The following is a 17,181-nucleotide window of genomic DNA, read 5'->3' as shown; positions in this document are numbered from 1 at the left end:
ATATGAAAGACAGACATATCTAACATAGATTTATGTGTCACTAAGAAAAAGAAAATAAAATGCAAAAGATAGTTCACATTTTAATTTATAGAAATTACTAAGAACTGAAGGAAAAATCTGAATTTGCAGATTATAACAAAAAAACTATGTTCCAGGAACTTTTGATAAATAATGCTCAATATTAAGTCATATTCCTGTTAAGAAATCAACTCCATGGACAAATAAATCTCAGACAGAAAACAAACAAATTATCAACTAAGGGAAAATATCAGGCTGGCCTCAATCTTCTCTGAAAGCAATGTTCAAAGCCAAAATACAATGAAGCAATGTCTATAAAGTTCTAAAGGAAAGCAAGGGTTAGCCAAGAATATTCAATCCATCAGGATGTCATTCAGATATAATGACAGCTGGCAAATATTCTTAAACATGAAAGAATTTTTAATTTACAGCACACATGAACCCTTTGTTGGGGGAAGGGGAGGAGATGAAACCTAGCCAATTAAGAATTGAGTCAATATTCACACAGTGGAATACTATAGGAATAAGAGGGAACAATCTAATAGCGTAACATAATAACATAAAACTCAATGCTGAGTGAAAAAATGATGGCACAAAAGAATATATATTGTATTATTACATTTATATAAAATACAAATTCATTTATGGTGTTGGAAGACAGGATAGTAGTGGTCCTTAAAAGGTTATAGACTAGAAGGGGGCTCTAAATTGCTGGTAATATTTTATTTCTTAATCTGGGGACTGATTACCCAGGTGTGGTCAGTTTGTGAAAATTCATTGAACTGCACACTACTGATATGTGCACATTTCTATATGTCTATTTTTTTCAGTCAAATTTAAACAGAGCATAATAAATGGTAAAATAAATGTTTCTCCTACTTTTCTTTCTGGGAAAAAAAAAAAAAAAGAATTGAGTCCAAAGAAAGAACCTGGGGGAAATTAAGAAATTATTATGACTAATAAAAGAGGGGATGGAGTAATGAATTCACTTAAATATATTACAAACACTCAAGTACTATCAGAATTGTGGTTAAAATAAATGAGTGTTACATATTTAGACAATATGAAAAATAAAATATAACTTTAAAAATTAGAAGTTGAAGAGACAAAAATGAAAAAGAATTATGAGAGGACTAATACCTTCAACTTTCATAGCAGGTTGTGGATTAAAGTATGCAATTTAAAAAACAAAGATATGAATAAAGCTCTTATTAAAAAAAATCAAGCTCTTCATTTTTTGATAATTTATTAACATCCTGTTCATTGAGAAAATGATGGTTCTTTTGTTAAAGAAACATTTTCTTGTTTTTCCATTGTTGTTTTTATTTTATTAAATTTACATACAAAGCAGGTTTACATATCTATGCTTATATACTATTACTTTTTCTTAAAGATATATTCACAGAATAGGGTTATTGAGTAAATGGGTGTGTGTGCACATGCCTATATAATTATTATTAAAATACATATGAACATATTGCCTTCCCATAACACAAAAATGTACATTTCCACTAAAAATATAAGACAACACCATTGCCCATCTCATCTCCCCTATCTCCTTCAACAGTACTAGCTATCATTCTTTCCTTCTCTCAACCTGAGAACAGAGAAGTTATATCATAATTTCTCTAATTTACATTTCCCTAAATATTTGTGTAAATATTCAATCATTTGAGTACCATTCTAAATGCTACTGGTAACTTATATTCTTCTGTGAAATCCCTATTCTTGTCCTCTGAATATTTGCCTGTTGGGTCAATTTTTCACTTATTTCATGAGAATTATTAATATAGTAAACATATTAATTTATCAGTCTTTCCATGTTCCATTATGTCTTTCCATGTTGTTGATGGTATGTTTCCTCAGCTTAATATTATATGTAGTAACAGACGCTTACTTTTTATACTTTCTAAGTGGCCTGTCTTGGTTTCAAAATTCTCCCATATGCCTCAGTGCCACTTTTACAGTTTTCGAAATCTGTTTCTAAAATACTTACTATGTCATCTTTCATCCTATATCCTTACTCTATCTGGAAGATTTTTTATATATATTGTCTTTATAGTATTGTTTTAATTAGTATTGTTTATCTGGGAAATCAAGTACATCCTCAATATTTTTATTTCATAAATCTTAGGGCTACACTAATGCATTTCTTTTCCCGCATTAACTGGATATTTGCAGATCCAAATATATTTTGTGGAAGATTTTGATATTTAGATATTTTTAAAGGTATATTTAAATTTCAAATACTCCACTGTTATTCTAATGGAATGATATGCTAATTTTACTGTATTGAATTTACATATTAATTTGAGAAAAACTGACATCTTTTGGGGCAGTAATATTTTCTCTTTTTGACTATAAAGAACATTATGAAGACATTTGGAAAAATATGAAAAAGGTCTATATTTAAATAACAGCATTGCACCAGTGAAAATTTTCTGATTTGATAACTGTACAAGATTAAAACAGAGAATGGGCACAGGAAATTCTCACTTAAGTAATTAGGGGTAAAAGGGTATCATGGCTTCAACTTATTCTCAAATTCAGAAAAACAAAGAAAAACAGGAGAGAAGCAAATGTGTTAAACTTTTAACAACTACAGAATCTAGGAGAGTGTTGAAGAGTAGTTCTTGTACTACTCATTACTCTCCTATAAGTCTCAAATTATTTCAAAATAAAAGAAGAATTCTATGTCTCTGTTTCTGTCTCTCTCTCTTACACACACAGAGCAAGTTACACTACCCAGCATGGAATGATTCTCCAGCAGTTTATATTGCGTATTGTATTAATGAGATTTTATACTTTTGTTACAGTGTCTGTACATTTCTTAGAGAATTCAACCCAAAATAGTACTTTTGTCCTAACTGTATACATTTCTGATTTCCATTCTTAGCTGGCTACTGCTTGCTACTCAAAAGATAATCTATTAATTTGTCTGCATATTTATCTTATATCCAATAATCTTACTAAAGTCCCCATTAATTCTTGTAGAAAAATATTCAAGAATCTCTTAGATTTTCCTAGATCATAGCATGAGCAATCTGAAAGTAATATTACATCTTCTTTATCTACCAATTATATTAACAATATCTTGCAAAAACATTAAAAAACTTCGTTAATGTTAATAGAAGATATCAATCACTCTTTTTTCCTGATTTTAATAGAAACGGCTTGAAACATTTTAAATAATAGTAAATAGTCATTATCATATTTAGATTGTTTTCTGATATACATGATTTTTTCTCAGTTTCATTAGAGCTGGATACTAAAATTTGTACTATGCATTTTTCTACATTTATTGATATATTCGCATGATTTTCCTATTTTTAATTTGGTGATATAATTTATTTTATAGGTAGATATCTTAATATCAAATCATCTTTAGCATCCATAAATAAATTATAAGCAGTCTACACTATACAGCTAACCCTTGAAAAACATGGAGGTTAATACACATATAATTTATAGTCAGCCTTCCATATACAAGGTTCCTCCACATCTGTAATTTCGACCAACCGCAGACTCTGTGGTACTCTAGTATTTACTATCAAAAAATACTGGCTGATGGGCTTCCCTGGTGGCGCAGTGTTGAGAGTCTGCCTGCCGATGCAGGGGACGCGGGTTTGTGCCCCGGTCCGGGAAGATCCCACATGCCGCGGAGCGGCTGGGCCTGTGAGCCACAGCCGCTAAGCCTGCGCGTCCGGAGCCTGTGCTCCGCAACGGGAGAGGCCACAACAGTGAGAGGCCCCCGTACCGTAAAAAAAATAAAAATTAAAAAATTAAAAATACTGGCTGATAAGTGGACCCCTCAGTTCAAACCTCTGTTGTTCAAGAGTCAATTGTATAGTTCTTTCATTACATTGTTGGATTATGTTGGTTAAAGTTTTAGTTAGAATTTTGTGCCTATATTGTTAACTGAAATTTGTCTTCTACAGTTTTATTTTTCCAGTATCTTTTTTCATACTATGAAGGGTGTATAAAATGAACTGGGAGAGGTGATCATCATTTTTAATGTACCAGAGAAATATCAGCAACATGTGAATTATCCACTCTTAATATATTAGAAAGAACCCAGATGGTGCTTTTTAATTTTTTTTTCCAAATTTTTAACAAAAGTTCCTGTCAAATGCTTCTAGTTCACCTTAAGTGTGAATTTTTGTAACTTATACAGCTATAACACCATTAATTTCCTCTATGAATTCACGTTTGTTACACATGTTCAGAAGCAACTGCTGAGACAAGCACTGGCCCAGGATGGGTCTTTCACTTGGTCGCCCCTGTGAGGATCCAAGAAGAAAGCTGTATTCTCCCTCATTTCCTCGGCTACCACCTCAAGGTTAAAGAAACTTCATGCCGCTTGTTCAGCTTCTCTCTAGAAACCTAAAGGATCTCATCTACCATAGGGGTTTTCATTTCCAGTTAATTGTTCTGTCATGCCTAGAGAGGGCAAAAATCCTTCACTATTTACTTTATTGGAAAACTATCAAAGCCAAAGCTACAGAGTCTTGCACTATCTGCCTAGAATCCCCATGATTCTCTCACAAATTTATTTTTAATTTTTTGATAATACATGTTTGCTAAGACCATGCTGCCATTTTACCTACAGTTTCCCATGACTAACATTTTAAAATGGTACCTTCCTCACACCACTCCTAGGTTTAACCTACCTCAAATTCCGCATGTCTGTGAACATCCTCTGCTCGCTGCCTGCTCAGGATAAATTCAGCTTCATTCGCTACTCTTACTAGATGATCCTTCATGGTTTGGCTAAGCAACCTATAAAGAGATAAACATCATCAAATAAATATATGTATACACACGACATATATGATTATTCATTGCTCAAAGGTGGTGTATTTTATTACTTGGGAGAGCAAAGAACATTTACTCCCCTTTTCTGACATCATACCAAATGAAGGACCGTTATTTTACACTAAATAATTGAAGAACACAACAGCAAAAAGTTATCCTTCTGGCAACAGCAGATTCGCTTTTATCAAACTAACTATCCAAGAAAAGCAACTGAAAATGCTAGATTAAATTTATCTTTTAATCTTTTTTAAGGTATTGGAGCGTTTCCAAGGTAGCCAAGATTTAAACAGCCAGGATCCTAGAGAAGATGTTCAGCATGACCTTTCCCATTGACGCATTTGCTACTCACAGGCGGGAATAGAGAAGCTAAACAGAGCTGTTATAAGTCTTATAGAGCTGAGAGACAAAAACTGAATTTTATAACCTGTCAAGGTAGAGGAATCCTAGTAGTTTACCAAGGCTTACAAAAGGAGTCCAACTATACCCCAGGAAACAGACAACAGTTCTCAAAAACATGAAAACAGACCCTCAAACAACGTTATGGAATTTGCACGTAGATTAACTGGCAGCCAAATAACTAAACAAAATTTTCAGAATCTCATATGGTGAGAAGAAAAAAAAAAAACATAAAGAACAGTGCTGTAGACTCATTGTAAAACCCTGGGCTTTAAGAAGACCTAGAAGGGCTGCAAGATAGGAGTAGGCAAACTGTAAATAAGGCAACTCTCACAAAGATTTTAAAAATTCCACCTTTGAATCAGCTCAGTCTTAAATTAACATAATTGGCACCTAATTTAACTGTTAATCAAAACTCAAAAGGAAATCCTCTCTACAGGAAGATACCATCATGTAGAGACTGTTAAATACAATTTCCTGCATTATTAAATACAATGTCCAACATTTAATCACAAATGAATGTGACATACACATGCTGCTATATAATAAAATGAATAACTAATAAGTATCTAATGTATAGCACAGGGAACTCTACTCAATACTCTGTAATGACCTATATGGGAAAAGAATCTAAAAAAGAGTGGCTATATGTATATGTATAACTGATTCACTTTGCTGTACAGCAGGAACTAACACAACATTGTAAATCAACTATACTCCAATAAAATATTTTTTAAAAAATCAACAGTGAACAGGTAAAATAAGAGACAACACCAAGTGAATGAAAACCAAACAGAAGCCAACTCACAGAAAATCAAGATAGTAAAGTTTCAATAGCCTCATCCATCAAAGGGCAGACAGCAGAGGCAAGAAGAGCTACAATCCTGCAGCCTGTGGAACAAAAACCACAATCACAGAAAGATGCACAAAATGAAAAGGCAGAGGACCATGTCCAGATGAAGGAACAATATAAAACCCCAGAAAACAACTAAATGAAGTGGAGATAGGCAACCTTCCAGAAAAAGAATTCAGAATGATAGTGAAGATGATCCAGGACCTCGGAAAAAGAATGGAGGCAAAGATCAAGAAGATGCAAGAAATGTTTAACAAAGACCTAGAAGAATTAAAGAACAAACAAACAGAGATGAACAATACAATAAACTAAATGAAAAATATACTAGAAGAAATCAATAACAGAATCACTGAGGCAGGAGAATGGATAAGTGACCTGGAAGACAGAATGCTGTAAATCACTGCTGTGGAACAGAATAACGAAAAAAGAATGAAAAGAAATGAAGACAGCCTAAGAGACCTCTGGGACAACAGTAAATGCACCAACATTCGCATTTTAGGGTCCCAGAATGAGAAGAGAGAGAGAACGGACCCGAGAAAATATATGAAGAGATTATAGTCGAAAACTTCCCTAACATGGGAAAGGAAATAGCCACCCAAGTCCAGGAAGTGCAGAAAGTCCAAGGCAGGATAAACCCAAGGAGAAACATGCCGAGACACACAGTAATCAAATGGGCAAAAATTAAAGACAAAGAAAAATTATTGAAAGCAACAAGGGAAAAATAACATACAAGGGAACTCCCATAAGGTTAACAGCTAATTTCTCAGCAGAAACTCTGCAAGCCAGAAGGGAGTGGTGTGATATATTTAAAGTGATGAAAGGGAAGAACCTACAACCAAGAATACTCTACCCAGCAAGGATCTCATTCAGATTTGATGGAGAAATCAAAAGCTTTACAGACAAGCAAAAGCTAAGAGAATTCAGAACCATGAAACCAGCTCTACAACAAATGTTAAAGGAACTTCTCTAAGTGGGAAACACAAGAGAAAAAAAGGACCTACAAAAATAAACCCAAAACAGTTAAGAAAATGGTAACAGGAACATACATATAATTCCTTAAATGTGACTGGATTAAATGCTCCAACCAAAAGGCACAAGCTCGCTGAATGGATACAAAAACAAGACCCACCTGTATGCTGTCTACAAGAGACACAGTTCAGACCTAGAGACAGACACAGACTGAAAGTGAGGGGATAGAAAAAGATATGCCATGCTAATGGAAATCAAAAGAAAGCTGGAGTAGCAATACTCGTATCAGATAAAATAGACTTTAAGATAACGAATGTTACAAGAGACAAGGAAGGACACTACATAATGATCAAGGGATCAATCCAAGAAGAAGATACAACAATTATAAATATATATGCACCAAACAGAGAAGCACCTCAATACATAAGGCAACTGCTAACAGCTATAAAAGAGGAAATCAACAGTAATATTATAATAGTGGGGGACTTTAACACCTCACTTACACCAATGGACAGATCATGCAAACAGAAAATAAGGAAACACAAGCTTTAAATGACACAATAGACCAGATAGTTTTAATTAATATTTATAGGACATTCCACCTGAAAACAGCAGATTATATTTTCTTGTCAAGTGTACACGGAACATTCTGCAGAATAGATCACATCTTGGGTCACAAATCAAGTTTTGGTAAATTTAAGAAAATTAAAATCATATCAAGCATCTTTTCTGACCACAACACTAGGAGACTAGAAATAAATTACAGAGAAAAAACCGTAAAAAACACAAACACATGGAGGCTAAACAATACGCCACTAAATAACCAAGAGATCACTGAAGAAATCAAACAGGAAATCAAAAAATACCTAGAACCGAATGACAATGAGAATACAATGACCCAAAACCTATGGGATGCAGTAAAAGCAGTTCTAAGAGGGAAATTTATAGCAATACAATCTTACCTCAAGAAACAACACAAATCTCAGATAAACAATCTAACCTTACACCTAAAGGAACTAGAGAAAGAACAAACAAAACCCAAAGTTAGTAGAAGGAAAGAAATCATAAAGATCAGAGCAGAAATAAATGAAATAGAAACAAACAAAAAAAAACAACAGCAAAGATCAATAAAACTAAAAGCCAGTTCTTTGAGAAGATAAACAAAATTGATAAACCTTTAGCCAGATTCATCAAGAAAAAGAGTGGCGAGGGGCTTCCCTGGTAGTGCAGTGGTTGAGAGTCCGCCTGCTGATGCAGGGGACACGGGTTCGTGCCCCGGTCCAGGAAGATCCCACATGCCGTGGAGCGGCTGGGCCCGTGAGCCATGGCCGCTGGGCCTGTGCGTCCGGAGCCTGTGCTCCGCAACGGGAGAGGCCACAACAGTGAGAGGCCCGCGTACCGCAAAAAAAAAAAAAAAAAAAAGTGGAGGACTCAAATCAATAAAATTAGAAATGGAAAAAAAGAAGTTACAACAGACACCGTAGAAATACAAAGCATCATAAGAGACTATTACAAGCAACTATATACCAATAAAATGGACAACCTAGAAGAAATGGACAAATTCTTAGAAAGGTATAACCTTCCAACACTGAACCAGGAAGAAACAGAAAATATGAACAGACCAATCACAAGTAATGAAATTGAAACTGTGATTAAAAATCTTCCAACAGATATAGTAAAGTTTCATAGTGAAACCAAGCAGGACCCTTTGGCGCTCCTGGGTACAGAAGCCTTCCTGTGTCCCCATTCCTTGTTTGTAGAGAACACACTCCAGCCTCCATGGCCTTCCCTAAGTTCTAAAGGGGAGATTCAAGCAGTTGCTAATCAGGGAAGGGAGAGGATGCAGATACGAGGGAGGAGCTGCCGAAAAACAAGAGTGCAGCTTTGGGGCAGGGTCCTGATTCTGCCTCAAGTGATATACAGAACAATATCTTTTGTGCTCTTTATAGAACTAAAACCCCCAACAAAGGGAAGATGTCGGCATTCTTCATTCCAGAGAAGAGCACCAGTGGCCAGATTAAAGAAACCAGAGAAGCTCATCAAGAAATTACCAGAGACCAGATTAAAGGGGCCTGCGCACACCCTGATCTTATCAGTGACCCTGCCCAGATTGGGACACACAGTTTTCGAGGGCAGGAGCCCACTGTGTCCCCCTTTGCCTGGCAAAGCAATAAAGCTATTCTTTTCTACTTCACCCAAAATTCTGTCACTGAGATTCGATTTGATTCCAGTGCACAGAGGCCAAGTTTTTGGCATCATAATGAATCCCAATCCCAATCTTAGCAGGTCTTTCTGTGTAATTTGGCAACTTTATTCTACAAGTTATAGGAAAATGTAAAGAACAAAGAATATCTGAGACACTCTTGAAGAAGGGAAAAGAGGAGGAATAATAATCATAATCCTAATAGAGGACTTACACTATCAAATATTAGGATTTATTATAAAGATACAGTAATTAAAACAATGTGGTATTGGAGCAAAGACAGATGAACAGACCAACGAAACAGAAAAGAATGCAGAAACAAATATATATATATTTAATATATAAATAATTATATAAATGTTATATATAAATATTTAATATGGAAATATATTTTAATATAAATATTTAATATACAAATATATATATTATATTTTTCACCAGATTCCATATTTACTGCAATAAGAGGAAGATGGAGTATTTCAAGAACTGGTCCTGCATCAATCAACTGACGTTCATATGGACAAAATTAATCTTGACTACTATCTCAAACCATACAAACAGATCAATTCTAATTGGATCATAGACAAGACCTAAACACTTCTAGAAGAAGATTACATAAGAGAGTATCTTCATGACTTAGGTTAAAATAAAGATTTCTTTAACAAAATATAAAGTACACATACCATAAAGAAGAAAATTGATAAAATTAACGATTTATGCTTATGAAAGCCAACATTAAGAGAATTAAAAACCAAACTTTAGTAAGGGAGATTTGGAATACTTATAGTCAACAAGGAAATTATATCTGAAATACATAAGAAAATCTTAGAAATAAAGAAAAGGCAATAATCACAATAAATAAAAACAACCAAATACACAAATAAGCACGTCACAAAAGATTTCCAAATGGCAAATAAATTCATGAAAAGGTGTTGAGGTGTTCAGGGTTACTAATCATCAGGGAGATACAAATTAAAACCATAAAAAATATACTACACCCCACCAGAATCACTATATTAAAAAAAAAAAAAAAGACTCTAGTATCAAAATTTGGCAAGGATATGAAACTACTAGGACTCTCACAATCACAAAATATACTTAACAGAATGTTTACAGCAACTTTGTTTATAACAGCCAAACACTAGCAACTACCCAAATGCCCATTAAGAATAAAATGAATTTTCTAAATGGTGGAATATTCATATAATAATACACTAAAAAGAAACAACTACTTTTATGCACAAGAAAGTTAATTTCACTAACACTGTTAAGCAAAGGCACACCAAAGAATATATACCATATGAATCATCTTGTATAAAAAAATATTTTGGGGGGCCTCCCTGGTGACGGGCGCAGTGGTTGGGAATCCACCTGCAAATGCAGGGGACGCGGGTTTGAGCCCTGGTCCAGGAGGATCCCACATGCCGTGGAGCAGCTAAGCCCATGTACCACAGCTACAGAGCCTGCATGCCACAACTACTGAAGGCCGCACACCTAGAGCCCATGCTCTGCAACAAGAGAAGCCACTGCAATGAGGAGCTGGCGCACCCCAATGAAGAGTAGCCCCCGCTTGCCTGCACGCAGCAACGAAGACCCAACGCAGCCAAAAAACATTTTTTTAATGTTTTTTAACTAATTTATGGTAATAGAAGTCAACAGTTTAACAGGTGATTAACTTTGGTGATACTACAGACCTCTCCATATAATTATTCATACTGAACGCTAGTAATGATTATACACTTTTAAACATTGCAAAAAAATACCCTGAATATATAAACGATTGACCCATTCTTGGTAAATGCTTCCATAATACCATTCACCTACCATAAATACCAACAGAATGATTCATTTTATAGAAATGGGAGTCTTCTGGAATATGTTATGTAAAAGTCTTCTAAACTCCCTTCTTTAAAGGAACTGGAGAGATAGAATGGGCAGGGCTACGATTATGGTCTTTATGTCAATAGCAAGAGTAGCTAAACTGCAATTAGATAAGGCCCACCTATAAAACTTAGACCCAACAGTCATCAACAATGGCATGTCTACAGACATTCCATGGGGTTCTTGCATCTCTTTGTAGCAACTTTTTAAAAACAAATAAATAAATCTATTTCTTTATTCATTTATGGCTGCACTGGGTCTTCGTTGCTGCACACAGGCTTTCTCTAGTTGCAGCGAGCTGGGGCTACTCTTCGTTGCGGTGTGCAGGCTTCTCATTGCAGTGGTTTCTCTTGCTGTGGAGCACGGGTCTAGGTGTGCAGGCTTCAGCAGTTGTGGTGCGTGGGCTCAGCAGTTGTGGCTCGCAAGCTCTAGAGCACAGGCTCAGTAGTTGTGGTGCACGGCCTTAGTTGCTCCGAGGCATGTGGGATCTTCCCGGACCAGGGCTCAAACCCATGTCCCCTGCATTGGCAGGTGGATCCTTAACCACTGTGCCACCAGGTAAGTCCCTGTAGCAACATTTTTCTCAAAAATATAAATTAACACAGATGTAGAAAACAAACCAAGAGGAGGGGGGAGGGATTAATGGGGAGATTGGGATTGACATATACACACTACTATATATAAAATAGATACCTAATAAGAACCTACTGTGTAGCAGAGTATTGAGCAGTATCTCTACTCAATACCCTGTAATGACCTATATGGGAAAAGAATCTAAAAAAGAGTGGATATATGTATATGTATAACTGATTCACTTTGCTGTACACTTGAAACTAACACAACATTGTAAATCAACTACTGGATACTCCAATAAATATTAATTTTAAAAATATGTATAAATTAAGTATGCATAGACTTTGATACAAAGCAGTCGTTACACTCCTAGTAACTTGCCATATGAATATGTTCTCACAAGTGCAGAAAGATGTGTGTGTGTACAAGGAAGTTCCCTATAACGCTTAATAAGAGTGAAAAACTGAAAGAACCAAAATATACAATCATATAATGAGATAGATTCTTCTGAATTAACAACAGAAGTTTTTCCACAATATATTATTAAGTGGAAAAAATTTTTGAAGAATATTATGTACAATATGAGTTTGGGAAAAATATGAAAGGGAATATACCAAATTTCCAGTCATTGAGAATAAGGTCAGAATTACTAGAATTATGGCATGTGAGCCAATCTGGCCTGCCAACCATTTTTGTTAATAATGTTTTATTGGAACAAACCCATTCCATGCCATGCCATGCCCATCTGTTTAATAACTATTATCTATGGCTGTTATCACATTATAATACTAAAATTGAGTAGTAGTGACAGAGACCATATGGCCTGCAAAGTCTAAAATACTTACTATCTGGCCCTTTACAAAAAAAAGCGTTCCATCCCCTTCTGTAGAAAGTTAGGCTATATGTCCTCCTCCTCATATTTCCCTATTGTTCTAAGTTTTACAACAAGCAATAATTAAAAGAAAGGAAAAGAGAAAATCCCTAAGGAAAATAAAAAGGCTTCCTGCTCTTCTACCACTTTTTCCATATCTCTATTAAGTTCATATACACTACTTATAATTTGATTCCAGGTCTGTCAGACCCTCTCCATTAACCCCAAACTTTAGAAGTTAATGCAATGTCCTATCTATGATTTTGGGGTAACATCATTAGGGTAAACAGTACACATTCAGGCATTATAGATAAAAACAATCCCTAGTGCAATTTTAAAACCTGCTAATGAATAACTTCCTATGACTCTACAGATAGAGAAAGCAACTGCTTTCATAGTGTAGATGTGAAATATTGGTTTGTGCTTTAGTTACTCTCTAGAGACCAAAAACCACATCGTGAATTTAACATCAATATACTGCCTCACAGCACTCTAATATTAATTGAATTGATTAGTCACTGGCACACCAGCCTCTCAGTCCCCAAACAAGCAACCTCAAAGTTATTCTAGTCCCTCCCTCTTCGCTACCACCTTCCTCCAGGTCCCTAATCAATCAACAAATACTGCCAATATCTCCTCCGTAATATTTCCAGATTTAATTTATGCTCTCAATTTCACCATGTCCTAAAATATCAAGCCTTAACCATTTCATACACAGTATAACTGAATAAGTTTTCTGAGTATTTACTCTGATCTATTAACATTTTTGTGCACGATTCCCTCTGCCTTTTGAATCACTGTCAAATATCTATTCAATACCTACTATGCTATAAAGATGCTAAGCACTGGAGATGAACTTTCCTTATATTTTAGTTGGAGAGGAAGAGAACACTCTGAGGTCCTCTCCAGCTTTAAATATGAATAGATGTGCTATGGTGGATACACTCTAAGGTGACCTCCAATGAGTCAAGGTCTTGTATGACCCCATTCCACGAGTTTAACCTGAGCAGAATCTTGGACTTGGTTCTAGGAAATAGAATATGGCAAAGATGATGGGATAGACACTCCTGTGATATGTTACATTATATGGGCTCTACCTTGGCTGACAAGAGATTCTCCCACCAGCCTTGAAAAAGTAAGCTGCCATGGCATGAGAGGGCCATGTGACAAGGGGCTAGGAGAGCCTCTAGGAGCTGAGATCAGATCCTAGTGACAGCCAGCAAGAAAATGGAGACGTCGGTCCTAAAGGTGAAAGGAACTGAATTCTGCCAACAACCATGTGAGCTTATAAGAGGACTCCAACCTCCAGAGAAGAACACAGCTTGTCTAATACCGTTATTGCAGACTTGTAAAATTCTCAATTGAGGGTCCAGTTGAGCTGTGCCCAGATGCCTGGCCCAAAGAAATTATAAGATAGAAAATGTATGTTGTTTCAAGCAGCAACGTTTGTGGAATTTGTTATGTACCTATATATAAGAAATACAAATACAATTAGGACATAAGAATACGTGTGCTATCATAATTCAGTAGAAGCCAAGATCCCTATGAGCTCCTCAAGATCAAAAACAAAAACAAAAAAAAGCACCAACAGAGAGCTAGAGCATAAAGATGAGCCTTAAATCAAGGGCAAAAGCACAAAGAAGAGGAAATGTCATTGTGGACAACAGCATGAACAAAAAGTTATGAAGAGGGGAAAAAACGTGTTATATTTTGAAGAGAACCAAAACACCCCTTCCTGCCATTTTTTTCAAGATGGACACAATGTACAGATACCTAGATAGACAGATCATACTGTCTTGTTTTGCTTTGTTTTGTTTTGGTGCTTTGCATAAAGGTAACATAGGATGTAGGAAAAAAAAATCATGCAACATTTAAATAATGAAGCAACAATGGAAAGGCCACAACCCCCTTTGCTATCCATTTTTCAGAATAATCCACACAACCATTAACAGTTTATGTTCCTGTCCTTACATTTTTCTAAACTTATAAAAACATACATGGTATCTGTGGTATACATGTGCATATATAGTAAATATGTATATGTGTATATAAATATTTATGTACACATGTATAAAGGAGTCATACTATACAAAGCTATTTATTTTACTTAATGGTACACCATTATCATACAGAGAACTTTTGAGGGTGGAATGTAACATAATTTATGAAACTAGTCCCTTATTCAGAGATCATGCATTCTTTCCTCCTCTACCCTGACTGCTAACATCACTGCTATTTACCTAGTCACTGAAGCTAGAAATACCAGTCATATTTGACTCTTCCTTCCTCATCATTCTTCACTTTCAATAAACCAAGTACTGTCCATTCTACCTCTGCAATAACTCTAAAAGCTGTTTCTCTCTGTAACATTTTCCAGTGCCTCAGGCACTCAACATCATGGCTTCAATTTTTACAATGGCCTCCAATCAAATGTCCTTCCATTAATCTCATTATTCCAGCCAATGCCTCATCAGGGTCATTTTTCTGAAATGAAAATCTGATCATCACTGTACACTTTTTAAAAGTTTTAACTACCTTCCCATGATCTCCAGAAATTTTGCTACTCCTTTATACGGTAAGACTGCTTTCTCAAACATACCTGTACTTTTATACCACTTTACATCTGTCCCTACTATTCTCTCAGCCAGGAAACACATCATTTCTTATTCCATCTTGCTTATCTTATTAATCCTTCAAAGCAAAACTCAAGATTTAACTACATAAAACCTTTTCTGATCCTACATATGTTTTCCCTCCACAGAACTCAAAAACAAAAGGTACATATGCCTCTTTTGTAGTACTTATTACAATGTATCATTCTGTTTGACACCATCTCAATTATATATTGACAAGTCTGTTTTCTATTCCAGATTGCACCAACCTTGAGTAAATTATCCTTATTATCTCCAGATACAGAACAGTGCCTGATCACTGCCCAGGGACTAGCAGCGCTTGCATGGAAAATAAACTCTTTGAACGTTTGCTTATGTCAGGCAATTCTAGGGTACTACATGTGAGGAATACAAAGATACACAGAACTGTCCACAGGGAGTTTACAATATAACATAGGAAGTTAGGACTACATGCAAATAGCAAGGTAACTGTTCTAAGTACCTTAAGGTTCTTAAAAACATTTTCTTCTCTTATCTTCTTCAATGCGATATAGCACATTCCTGGTTCTTCGCCTGAGTAGCTGCTTCTTCACTGTCTCCTTTCCTACTGCCTCCTTCTTGTACTACCTCTAAATGTTGTAGTTTCCCAGAGCTCAGTTCTGTGCCCTTTCCTCTATCTAAATTATTTCATCCAACCTATAGCCTTCAAATCTCACCTGCGTGCTGCTGATTCCTATATCTCTAACCCTGCTCTTGGTTCCCTGTACTTTCAACCCACATAGTCAACTGTCGAACTGAAATCTTCACTTGTATACCCAATGGGCATTTCAAATTTAACATTTCCAAAACAGAACTCTTGATTTTACCTACCCACTGTCAATAAAAACTCTTCCCCTATCCCTACCTCATTTTTTCCTACTTCAATAAATAGCTCCTAAGTCCCCTTAAGTATAACCCTAGGATTAATTCTCGATTTATCTTTCCCTCACCTCCAAGTCCAAATCATGAAGGCAAGTTCTACTACTTTAACTCTTAAATATATCATATATCACCATTGCTATCACATCAGTCTAAGCCACCTTCACCTCTTGCCTGAAATATTTCAGTAGTATCTTCATTGATATATCTGCTTCCATTCTTGCCCCATACCCTTACCCTATCACAATTCATTCTTTCTTTCTTTATTTATTTATTTTCCCCCTTTTTGCCACACTGTGTGGCTTATGGGATCTTAGTTCCCTGACCAGAGACTGAACTTGGGCCCTAGGCAGTGAAAGCGTGGAGTCCTAACCATTGAACTGCCATGGAATTCCCCACAATTCATTCATTCTTTTAAAAACATAGCTCATGGTGTACAGAAAAGTGCATAACCACACGAAAAAGAATGATGTTGGACCTTTATCTTAGACCATGTATAAAACTTGACTCAAATGGATTAAAGATCTAAATATAATACCTACAAATATAAAAGTCTTAGAAGAAAACATAGGTGAAGAGCTTCATAACCTCTGATTTGGCAATGATTTCTTGGATATGACATCAAGAGCACAGGTGTCAACAAAAGAAAAAAAATAATTAAACTACATCACAATTTAAAACTTCTATGCATCAAAGGACATAATCAACAAAGTAAAAAGGCAATCCACAGCATGGGAGAAAGTATTTGTAAATCATATACCTGATAAGGGGTTAATATCCAAAATATATAAAAAACTCCTACAATTCAACAACAATAAAAAATAAATAACTCAATTAAAAACTGGGCAAACTACTGAATAGCTATTTCTCTAGAGAAGATATAAAATAGCTAACAACACAAGAAAAGAGGCTAAACATCACTAATCATTACAGAAATGCCAAATGAAAACCACAATGAAATACTACCTCACACTCATTAGGATGGTTACTATCAAAAAAACACAGAAAATTAATGTTGGCAAGGATATGGAGAAACTGAAACCCTTGTGAACTGTGGGTGGGAATGTAAAAT

The 17,181-nt window shown here is 35.5% G+C and overlaps 1 protein-coding gene across 4 annotated transcripts in view; it reads right to left on the bottom strand.

Annotated features, from left to right (window-relative positions):
* The window catches only part of LRBA (LPS responsive beige-like anchor protein), a 725,574-nt gene that overhangs the window by 446,490 nt on the left and 261,903 nt on the right, over window positions 1-17,181 (bottom strand). For all 4 annotated transcript variants that reach the window (XM_079919265.1, XM_079919266.1, XM_079919268.1 and 1 more), the window contains one exon: window positions 4,689-4,797. In XM_079919265.1, the coding sequence (XP_079775391.1) occupies window positions 4,689-4,797 (109 nt within the window). The remainder of the gene's footprint in view (window positions 1-4,688; window positions 4,798-17,181) is intronic.

Source organism: Stenella coeruleoalba (genome assembly GCF_951394435.1).
Source record: "Stenella coeruleoalba genome assembly, chromosome: 4".
In the NCBI taxonomy this organism is placed as follows: domain Eukaryota; kingdom Metazoa; phylum Chordata; class Mammalia; order Artiodactyla; family Delphinidae; genus Stenella; species Stenella coeruleoalba.
Note: the sequence above shows the minus strand (reverse complement) of the source record. Positions and strands in the feature narration are given on the sequence as shown.